This window comes from Pogonomyrmex barbatus, unplaced genomic scaffold, assembly GCF_055798465.1.
Source record: "Pogonomyrmex barbatus isolate J1 unplaced genomic scaffold, ASM5579846v1 scaffold18, whole genome shotgun sequence".
Lineage (NCBI taxonomy): Eukaryota > Metazoa > Arthropoda > Insecta > Hymenoptera > Formicidae > Pogonomyrmex > Pogonomyrmex barbatus.
In genome coordinates, this window is record NW_028297114.1 from 4228444 (window position 1) to 4240966 (window position 12523).

Sequence of the window (12523 nt, forward strand, 5' to 3'; positions counted from 1 at the left end):
CGGAGCGGCGGCTCGGCCTCGGCGTAAACGCGACCCCGCCGAATCTAATTTACACATCCCCCACGTCCCTTATTGCTGTAAATCAAGACTACGAGTCCGCGCGAGTCCGAACGAAACGTGATGCCGACGTGTTTTTCGGTCACGCGCAATGTGTTTCCGCCGAATTTCGGGATACGGGGTGAATTTCACGACGGCTTCGTCACGATATTTGCGTAACAGGTGTAGGCAGGCGCGCATACGGCGAAGGTGATGTTTTTAATTAAAAACTCGTCGGGCCGAGCGAGACGCGAGTCGCGCGGATACCGGGCAAATTGGAACTCTAGGCAGAAAAATATTTCCGAGATTATTCCACGGTCCAGCGCGCTTTTCCGACACGCCGTCGTCCAACGTTGTATCCGAGCAAACGTATTCCATTAAATTTCTCGTGCCGGCCTTTACCGCCCTCCACGTTGCCACGCCGTCGTCGACTTTTCCGCTCTGGACTTGGACTTACGAACGTGTGGAAAAATAACGTCAAAATTTCCAAAGCGCAAGAAACGCTCGAGTTGTATGTCGAAGAAATATTATTTCGAACATCGGGCCGTCAATTGAGTCTTCGATAAGACTGTCTGAAAGCGATAAGTGCGCCTGAAAGCTAAAAATACACACGGTTGCGCCAAGTTGCTTTATTATGTCTGGCTCGTCCATCTCTAGTGTGAAAGACGTTCGTCGATCCATTAAAATGAAAAAAAAAAATTTATAATTTCAACGAATTTTTAGTAGTAATGTCAATGTTAGTTAAAATTGTTAAAAAAATTAACAAAAGCATGAATATATGCAAAAAAGCTTCTCTATATCCAGCTCCCGTTGAATTTTTCCATTGAGAATATGTTGACGTTTCGCGTTTTGTAAAAATTTTATTATATCATATTTATTTATAAAAGTGATATTTTTTCACGTATCCGTGTAAATGTTATGCAAACAAGTGTTTTGCATTTTTTGTCACGTTCCATCAGAATATAACTTTGTTCCCTAAAAAAAAAATTTTTTTGAAAAAGCAAACATAAAGTGGTTCTTTTAAAATCTGAATTCTGGTTACTCGTTTCTCGTAAGGAAAGTCTATTAGCGAACCGTTAACGCGGTTGAAACAGCAAAAAATAGCGCCTGCTTCGTCATATTTTGCGGGTAAAGGAGATCGATGTACCGCGCGGGTGCGTCTAAATGACGTTTATCGGCCTGCTGCCGCGTTTTCCTCCATGGAAAAGAGAGCCGGGACAAAAGGGGGGATTAATCGATCTCCCGTTCCGCCTGCGTGTCCCGTCATCCTTCATAAACGCGCTGTCCAAGATTTTCCATAAGCGTCAAAACATACACGTCCCGTGCCAGCCGGCTGATGGCCCGGCAAAAAGATCGTCTGTCATAATCGATTCCCATCGTCGAGATAACGACGGGCTATTTCGTCCCTAAAATTTCGCAAGTCACGCCGAATTGCGGCGATCTCTCCTCGAGGCTGCAGCCCGTTAAACGCGCGGAATGATCGAGACTTATCGATCATTCCGCCCGTGAGCTCCAAATATATACAAGAATATATACGAAATATCACAAAATTTTTCTCTTTTCTCCTTTCTTGTTGAATTTTATTCCGAATCATTCGGAATAACATGTTCAACGTCTGTCGAGCGTTCCATTCGTTTGAGAAGCGGAAAGATATTTCCGTGAAAAATGATCTTTCGAAAATGTCACGTCGTAATCAGAGAGATCTGAATTTTAGTCCAGAAGAAATTTTTCAAAGTGCGCAAATTTTATTTTTTGAAATGTGCTCAATCCAAAAGTAAATTACAGATGTGAAAAGTTTTTCAGAATTAACTTTTTACACGTAAATTTATTGAATATAAAAAAATTTATGTAGTCTAAATTTTTATGAATATATTATTTTTGTATTTTTTCCACAAAACAATTATTCCGTCAAGTGGCTAATATAAAAATATCTAAAAATAAAATATCTATGTTTTTCGAGCGTAATATGCAAAAGCGAAATTCAAATGGAGACAATTATGTTTATTGATTTAGAGATGGCATGATGCATACACAAAGAAACAATATCTCGAAAATTGCTAGCAGCTTTTACGATTACTATGCTTTTTCAGAACTTTGTAACTGCCTCGTCGTTTACATAAATTTTTATACGCGTCGTCGAAATCGCGTTCATAAATAAACTCATAAAAGAATTGAATATTTTTTATTTTCGTTTTTGACTTTGTTGTTATTGCTAGGACACAAATGAGTTATTAAACAGAAAATGTTTAACTGTATGTAATATTATTTCTTTAATTATTCTGGATATAAAAATGTTAAGATACAATTACCAAAAAGTTTAGATATTTTATATTTTAGTTTGCCATATTCTGGCATAAAATATAAAATATTTCTGGCATAAAATATAAAAATTTAAAATGTAAATTATTTATTTTTTTATAATGACACTTTAATATTTTTATACACAAAATAATGAGACAAATCAATTGATAAAGAAGATATGTAATTGCTTTAAATAAAAATTAGCAATATGCAAATACATTTTTTTTAAACAATTGCACGCTTTGTTCATATTTATCGATTTATCTTATTATTTCGTACATTAAAGTATAATTATGAAAAAATAAATAGTTTACTTCCTTTCCAAATGAATTCATTCAAGCTGAAAATATCATCAAAAATAGAAATTATATAACAAGTAAACATTTGAAACATTTGTTATTTTCAAATTCTTTTTTTTAATGGAAAATCGTTGTAATTTAACAAGGAGAATATTTGCGAGTGGATAAAAATATTATCTTTATTATCATTGTTATTTACCGTGTCATATTTTATAAAATAGTGTATAAAAATGGAATATAAGTGATGGCAATAGAACTGTATAATCTTAAAAATAACGTGACAATTTAATAGAAAATTGATAGATGTTCCGTATGCATACATTGTTGATTAAGAATCGACAGGTTTGACGTGAAATCAAATCTGTTATGTGTTCACTTTGAAATATCAAATGTCTAAAATCGGGAAAGTAAATCACTCTCATCTAACATAAATCCAACCTTGTCGGACTCGACGAAAAGCACGATGGATCAAATTCAGGATAAATTTACCCCCGGCTGCAAAAATGTCATAATAAATGACATCGCAATTTTTCTCATCCTTATTTTCGCGAATCATCCTCAACGGCAGAATATCACGTCCGAATATCAGCATGGGCCTCGATATAAGTACGCGGAAGCGTTCGCGGGACGTTTTCGAGAGTGCTCGCGAACGAAGATACATCGCTTCGATGGGAAACGACGGGATATTTCGCCGACTCGCCGGCGAAGTTCGTTCGGCTAACGCGAGTTCGCGAATTCCTCCGTGTCGGGAGGCGGCGATTTTTCATCGTTTCAAGTTTCGCCGACGTTTTTCATCGCCGCCGGACGATCTTCTCCCACTACACTTTCGTCGAGGTCCCGACGAGCTTCCTAAATCACGCGCGCAACACGGCTCACGATAAAAGACACAGCTCCCGGGATTAGAGAGGCCGGTCAGGTACTCGCGATAAAAAAGTTTAGCTAGAAATTGTTCATGGGAAATTTGATAGATTATTTATGTATGTCGAAAGAAAGGCCGAGCGAAAATTTAGAAATATCGAACTGTAGAAATATCGGCCGCGTTCAGCAGAAAAAGCGGCTCCGCAAACTGTTATAAGATTTTTATTATGATTAGTTTATGATTAAATTTCAGATTAAATTTCATTTATGATTAAGTTTTAGATTTAGATCGTAAGATTTAGATAGTAGAAAACTAAGGACAAGAGCCAATCATATTAAAGAATCTTACAAGAATCTTACGGCAATCTTGTAAAGCTGCTTTTTCCGCGAAAATAAAAGTTAACTGTTTCTACTTCAATATGTAATAAAAAAACTCTAATAAAAAACTCATGGAATTTACTCGCAAAATGTAGACTTTTATCTGAATTAACACTTTACTTTCGCTCAGAAAGGCGTCGAGGGAAGATTTCAATTTTCCACTAGGTTTGAAAAGACGGCTGGGACACTTTTGCGAGCCGGTCGAGCACGTTTTATTAGCGTTTCCTCAGACGACGAAACGGATTTAGCTCTTGCTTGCTTACCACTTTCTCCGATAATCCGATGATAGCCGTAAATAAACGCGATGGGATATAAATGGTAGCGTTTACATTTAAAAAAATGTCATTGGATGTTTCACTATTTCAGGAATTAAGAAGATGTTAACGATTATATACGGTTTGTTAAATGCGGAATACGTATCGTAAGCTCCATTAATTTTAAATAAGACAAGACAAACTAAAACTCCTGAATAAATGGCATACAAATTGAACGATTTTATCTAAATGAATGCAAATATTTTCCACATGTTTAATGTGATAACATTCACATGCTATAATAAGTACATAAAATACATATTATATGGCAACGATATTACATGCTAGTTGTGCATTTATTAAAATTATTTCATATAGTGCATACAAAATGTATATTACATGTTTAGATAATATTAATTGTCTTATAATACAGGAATTTAAAATGATATAATATAAAATATTGATATCAAAACTAATAATAAATTTAATAAGATATCAAGATCGAGTTTTTTCAATTATAGATTATATTTTATATTTTTTTTATAATTTATTACAAATATGCATTAAGAATGTATTACAAATCAAATTGATCTTTAATAATATCTATGTTTGATAATACTATTATAATACCGATATAACACCGATATAATACGAAAAATTGTATCTATATAAGCATTACAAAAATTTCGGGTATCTAAATATATCTATATTTGATGTTCAATATCGGTATTCAGTCATTAGAGATTTTTAAAATGGTATTGTAAAGATACACTGATACATACATTTACTAGCGAAATTATTTCAATATTCTATTCCTATTATTGATGGCAATTATGATGGCAATTAAAGTGATAACAATTTAGCTCGATATATATCAAGCACGGATTTCTCTGGATAAATGGAGTTCCACTATATCTAACAAGCTTTACGAAAGATCGGTGAAGATCCCGGAGGTGCAACTCGCAGGTACTCGTCGAAGGAGCAAGATAAAGCGAAGTTGAAAGCGGGAAGATATTCTGCAAGACATACGGATATATAATGCAGTTAAGGTATTTTTCTTTCGCAATGTAACTTTCTTTCGCTGGTCGTTCGCCAGGAATATGAAGTTTATGCGCGTGATCTTTTTTTGTCAAATTTACTGATGCTGATATCAAGTGTATCCATTTTCCGCGGATATTTGCAGCAAAAATAATAAACTAATATCTAATAATCTAATAAACTAATAATAATCAATAATATATCAATCACGCTTGAAGCAAATTTGATCCAGTAAAATCCGCGTTGTGTGCCGTAATTTCAAATGAATTTATTATTATTAATATAAACTAAAGTACATAGATGTATATAAATGCAATGTCTATATTTTCTACTTCAACGATATAATACGGTGAACGTTTCATAAATTCCTGACGGAAACTTTCGCCAAATTGACGTATTTACCAACGTCATGGAAAAAAAAAAAAAAAGGAGCGAGAATCCAAGTTACAACGTAACTTTACAGCGTCGAGGTTCCCAACGTCAGATTCTCACTCGCTTTTACAACACGTCAACTTTCGCGCGTCAAATTGTAATGCTATTTCGTCAGCGAATAAATATCTCGCAGTTATTGCAAAATGTTTGTTCTCGCCGCAAAAACTCACGGCGAACAAAGGGCATCGGTCTTTATAAGAGCGTAAAGTCGAGTGACTTCAAATACGACGGCAATAAAAGGCGACGGCGATAAAGCCGAGGTGGCGAGAGGAGTGGAGTTAACTCCCCGCGTAAAAATGCGCCGCGTTTCATTTTCCTTTAAACCGGCGCGGATTTCGCGACTTCCGGCGCGCGAAGTTGCGCGTCTCGCCGGGAAATTCCCGTGCCAGTAAAACTGTCGAAACTTAAGCGCAATACCACCGCGGCCCGTTTGACTTACGATCGTGACTCTATTGCGACCCCGAGTTTATCCGGCGCGATTCCGGATCGCAGTAAATGTCCCTCACCCCCCTTGCGCGAAATGCGAAAATCTCGTCGCGTCACGCCGTGACACGTCTCGCAACTTCAATGCGCGACTCACGGACATTTATTCGCAGAATAAATACGGATAATACGATCGTATAGATATCGAATAAATTGATACTCGTTAATATTTAACGAAACTGTCACTTTACCATGGCATTGCCATACTATAATATATGAATTTATTAATTATTAATACACGCGGAATATTTATCGTGCAATTATTAATGAAGTCGACGTGTTCAGCACGCTCAATTTGTCCAGCGAATTTTAAGTACGGCGGAATATAAAATATTACATAGTATTATATATGTAATATCTAATTAATTTTATTTTTTATCAAATATCTGAGAGAATATCTACATTTTAATTTTAATCTAAACCCGAGGTCTTGATTGATCCCACTTTCAACAAATTCGAGGAGATGCAATTTGGTTCGGAAGGATTTACTGGCTAGTTTATGAAGCACGCGTTTCTCTGCAGTGCTGCGAAATATATACAAATTGAAAGGAAAAGAAAGCGTGTACTTTTATGAATCGCTCTCTTTTCCCGACGCGGTGTGTTTAAAGAATGCGAGAGAATCGAGCGCATTTCTCGTCGCTAAAGCCGTGGAAAATTAAACGCGAGCCGACGCAATAATACCCGCAAGCTCCGAGACGTATTTCTCATGCTTTATTTCGGGAAAAATTTCGTGCTCCACGCTACGAATGATGGCGCCATGTGTTTTTTCCCAGTGAAGTACTGAAATTCTCAGGAAGAAGGGTGGGAAAATTACCGGACCAATCATGTAGTATTTTTAACAAATTAATTGTCCAATTGCATTTGCACAGCTCTATCAAGATACATGTTACATTGCAAGATTCAACATTACCGTGTTTTTGCGTTTATTTTTACTGTTTTTAAAATTACAGACATTTATTAGGATTTTATTCTCAAAAGTTCAAATTGATTTTTCGTTAGAGATCAAATTTATTTCTTTCAATTTATTTCTTTATTAATATATAATGTTACCACCTCTTAGAAGGAAGACAAAAGTTTATTTTATAAATTACTTGGTTTGGCTTATTTACTACTCCGCGCTAATTTCATTTCTAATTGTATCTTCAAGAGAACAGTACAGAATTAATTTTCGGATTAATTTCACCTTCGTGATTTGAGAGAGAGAGAGAGAGAGAGAGCACGATAATTCACGGAAGGTTCTGAGACGAACGATCGGCAAATTGAGGAGACGTTGGCGAGCAACGTTAACGTCGAAGCGGCTAAGAAATTCCGGAATCCTCGCTCGCAGAATCCGTAGCTTTATTACTCGGGCCTGGCGGGATGTTCATCGCGCGCGTTCTCCGTTTCTCTTCTGGCGGAGAAACATTTATTTTTGTTAGAAATTCGCGAGCGGGGCGCGTACGTTCTCGCCGTGGATGCAATATTTTTGTTCCTCCTCCTATATACACACGCGGAGAGATACTACATCGAGCCACTGCTAGACGGTGGCTCTCACGGGCGAATTTACCGCGCCCGTGCGATATCGTTAAAGGCAACGCCACCGCTAGACGTACGTTCGTACGTAGCAGTACGACGGCAACAGACGTATTGTGAAATGTACTGTACGTATCGCGACGGCAATAGCAGTCGGGCAGTCAGTAAATATGGGCTAAAGTAGATACCATTAAATCCAGACGCGATACAGCGAGCCGGCCGGCTGCTGTTGCTTTTGCCACTACCGCCTCTAGCCCGCACTTCGAATCGTTCGTCTTAAATTGCCCCCATTAAACGCACGTACGCGCACGTAAATCCTCGGGGTGTCGGCTGCCGCTGCCGTTGCCGCTGCCGCTGCCGCTGCCGCCGCGATTCGATTATTCGCCCTATAATTCGGCTCGGCTCGCCGCTGCCTTACACCGATGTCTGTTACGCCGCTACCGCGTGTTTGTTCATTATGCTACATTGTCGTGACGTTGATCGATCTACCGCCGTGAGATTGCACGGTGTGTTTGAGAAAGTCGCGTATGAGTATACAGCGCCGTGATCACGTAAAGCGTTTCGTTAAATTAATCTTAAATGAAAATCAGGGAAGCGAGGTCAGATAATTATATCTTAAGACGAAAGCGCATTGTGCGTGTGTGTAACATTTATTAGTAAAATAGAAATAAATACTGTTATGGGATTATTAATAGAGCGAAATATATTTATTTCGTACAAAAATAGGATATTTTTTATTTATTTACTTTACTTTTACTTTGGAAAAACTTGGAAAATTTGGAATTCTCAAAAAATTGATTTCTGCCTTGAAAAATCAGGGAATTTTATTGAAAATTAGAAAGTTTTTTGAAATTGTTCTTTCTAATATTTTGTCTTTAAATTATATAAATTTGAAAATCAAGGAATTCTCAAGGAACTTTTTTTCGGGTTTGAATAAATGCTAAAAAATTCAGAAAAATGTAAGAATATAATTAACAGCTAAGACTTCACTTTTTAATTAACAAGACATGAGTTTGATTTTAAATAATGAGAGATGGTTTTAAAAAAAAAATATATATATATGTATATTAAATTTAAGAGTGATATTATGAATAAGTGCACAGATTTCACGTGAACATTTTCCTATGAACTTTAATAAAGTTGAAATTTAATGAGAAATTTAATTAAGAAACTAATTAGCTTAACTTAAAATTAAATTGCTCAATAAACTCAAGAGATAAAGTTAAATAAATGATAAAGACTTCATTAACTTTTAATGAATGGAAATCATCAATCATATTTTCAATTTTTAACACGAGATATTTAATTCTGAAAATTAAAGCTTTTCAATATCTTTGACATATCTTTACATCTTCTTAAACCACTTTTTTAAAAAAGATCAATGTTAAGATAAAATCTCTAAGTTATCTCGTTTTAATCTCGAAAAGAAGAGACTAAAATTTTTCGCGATTTTCATTTTGATTCGTGTTTTATTAAATGTTTCATGTCATGTTATAAGAATAGTTGGTTTCGCTGTTATATGATTAATAGATGATGAGAATGAGAACTAAGATAGAAATTGCCGTTAGGTATTTTTACGTCTCTCTTTTACTTAACGGCAAAGTCTTGTTCGCATGATCTGATTCGACAGACTACCATCAATCTTAAATGATTTACCTCATCAGCTGATTCGATTAAATCTTTCTCCTCTCCAATTCGGTAGTTCTCATTTTTCTTACCGAAGTTGGACTCAAATTGTTTGATATGAAATGTCATAAATCAATCTTTGCGATTAATAACAAAATTAAATGAATTGTCACATATGATAAAATATAATTTATAATTATTATATTATTTATAATTGTCACATATGATGAAATCTGTTTCTTGGAGTACTTCTCTTTATTCGAAGATCTTAAAAAAGTCTTATATTTTATCTCGCTCTAAAACGTATAGAATATAATTAAAGATGATTCTAATATACAACTAACATTTTTTATGATTTACGTTTTAAATCTCTATTATAAATTTTTAAAATGTTAGTTTGTTTTCTACATATGATGAAACTCTTTCTAAAATGTATTTAGAAGAAGAAAGTTTTTCTCAAATTTTCTCATTTGCCACTACTATTAATTCGACTAATAGCATTGCGTTTGTTTTTGTTTTACAGAGAACCGAATTGCAAATTGAGATCTTTAAACGTGTCAAAGTGTCTCCTGGGCGGCTTGGATGCCGGCTGTTTAGGTGAGACCATCAGAAGGGCTCGCAATTTAGATGCTTTGAGGGCTGCTGGAGCATCAAGACCGGCTGATGTGATGCCTCTGGTGTTAGCTCTGACAGAAGCACCCTGCCTCCAGTTACTGGATTTATCTAGTCCCCGACTGGCCCTGGACGATCATCCTTCGAGGTTATTGTGCCACGCTCTAGCCAGGAACACGACCCTTAAATTGCTCAGTCTAGAGGGATGGACTTTTCGGATAGAGGTAAGTGAGATATTTCGTTGTCTTCATTGTTTATAACTTAATAGTTAGAACTCTTATAAAGCGACGGAAGATTTAAATCTTTCGTTGAAATATCTTTAATTCTTGTTTAAGTATCTGAAGTTTACCTCTTTAAACAATTTTGTAAAATCATTGTTCAAGATATACTGATGAAGTTTACGATAATAATAATCATATTTGTTCTCTGATTAAACAAAAGAACAGCAGCATTTTTCAAATTCATTTTTCAAATTGACATTGATAGAATTTTATAATCATGTAAGCCCAGTTATTTTTTCTTAATAAGTGGGAGAATTTCAATTGTTGACAATTAAATTTCCTCCGCGTTACTACGTTCCCTCTTGCAGAGGAAAATTTCAACGTAAGATTCGCTGTTACATCCCACGAATAAACGTACACAGAGAGTAGGCGACGAACCCGGTCTAGCCCGGTCGTAACGTCATTTATTTTCGTATTTTCGCGTACGAGAACAACCCGCGAAAACCGGATTGCGAACGGCGAGATAAGGATAAATTAGAAGAAGCGGAAATTATTTGCTCTTCCGTGCAATACGGAAAAGTGCGAGGCGGTAATGTTTCGCCACACCTCCGCAGCCGTGCAAAACTCACAATAGGATGACCGAGAGAAGAAATTGAACTGATTCAACTAATAGTCCAACTAATATCTCGATAACAACGTCCGAAAAATTTCCGTTCGTGCTATTGAAGACCTTCTCAGGATCATACATAATATTCCAAGAAGTCACTAACATCGATCTTCATTATAAAGATCGATGTGATACGTGAGATAAAAAATTATTATATAAATAAAAACGTAAATTTTAGCTATTTTAGCTACAAAAGCAGAAATGTAAAATTTAGATTTTCGAACATTTGTTTCAAAACGCTAATGTCTGTAACATCATTACATTCATAGGGCGCCAACAATGAATTATCGATCAAAATTAATGTCAATGCGATTCTAATTAATATTAATTAATTGCTACGTTTGCTCGTTGCACGTCGGCCATTTTGCCGTGCGATGCAAAATTGCAGTGCATTTAAATTATCCATGTCGCGTCGCATATCGAGCGCTCTTCATCCTACCTGATAATAACAAGCGGCGATATTCGCGAGTCATTAACCGATAATCGCCGACGATGAAAGCGAGGAGATCGCGCGACGTTCCGACGCAACCGGTGCATCCGACGTCGCAATCCTCGCGTTCGATAAACGCCTCCTGCGAACGGCACAGCGCTCTCGCAGTAACGATAATAATTAATATTTACCGGGATCGGGCGGGAGGGAACAGCGGTTAAATAATTTCAGATTAACACGAACGTCGATGTCGTAACAACGTGGCGCTTAACCGTTCCGCCATGAAATTTCCGCAGTCATGACTCGCCCCGTGCTCTCGCTCGATACGCAATATCCTGGCCTCCACGTAAATGTCGTGAACAATCTCTCGCTCTTTGATTTCAATAAGCTTAACGATCTTCGAGTAACATGAATTAAATTGTTTCGTGCTAGGATCTTTAGATGCGCTTCCTTTATTGTGAATTTATTCGATCTTGTCTTTTTCTTTTTCTTATATATTTTGTTTATAACAATACTTGGCTAAATTAAGCTTAAAAGAAGCTATTAAAATATATATATATATACATATATATAAATGTAAAATATATAATTTCTATATTATAGGGAAAATACAATATATATTAAATAATATAAATTTATATAAATTGTATATAATTATAAAAAGTAATCTTTTAGATTATTAGATATTTTAACAGCAATCATCCATTTCGTATTGTAATGAAATCAACATATTAATGTTGAAATGAATAATGGATAATAATAAAATTTTAATGTAAAATTTTTGATCAATCTTTTAGCAATCAATTTGAATATAATAATTTTGTACATAATAATTTTGAAAATCTAACAGAATTATTTTCATATCTGGTCAAAAATCTTTTTTTAGTTCTTTCGCCAGCAAAACTGTTCTCCGTGCAAGTTAAGAGCTAGCTTATGAATATCTGCAAAATATATAACTCGTTTAATTAATCACGATCTCTTAAAAGTGCTTTTGGTCAAAGTGTGATCAGGTATGCCTGACCCTCGTAAAAGGTCGCGAGCTGTAGATGCAACCAAATAAATATCTCATAGAATCTATAAAGGGATGCAGGAGGAATTACTCTCATCGGGAAACTGCAATATCGTTTCGATACAAAGTTCTCTAGTTAGATTCGCGAGTCAATATTGTTTCCATTTCGTTAAGCTTTGAGACGTCGGGTAAAGCGAATGAAGGGAGAGCGAAAGAAAGAGGGAGAAAGAGGAAGAGAGAGGGTGAGCGCTTCAGAATTTACAGGGAGAAGTCGGCCGCGCGGTATGCGTTTGGAATCTACAAGACTGCACCCTCGGGGTGTACCCTCGAGCTTTCGAAGAAGTTATCGAACGCTTCGAGAGATCGA

At 35.9% G+C, this 12523-nt stretch overlaps 1 protein-coding gene across 3 annotated transcripts in view; it reads left to right on the plus strand.

Annotated features, from left to right (window-relative positions):
- Positions 1-12523, plus strand: part of LOC105431714 (uncharacterized) — a 227752-nt gene that overhangs the window by 191066 nt on the left and 24163 nt on the right. For all 3 annotated transcript variants that reach the window (XM_089075162.1, XM_089075161.1, XM_089075164.1), the window contains one exon: positions 9741-10053. In XM_089075162.1, coding sequence (XP_088931288.1) covers positions 9741-10053 — 313 coding nt within the window. The remainder of the gene's footprint in view (positions 1-9740; positions 10054-12523) is intronic.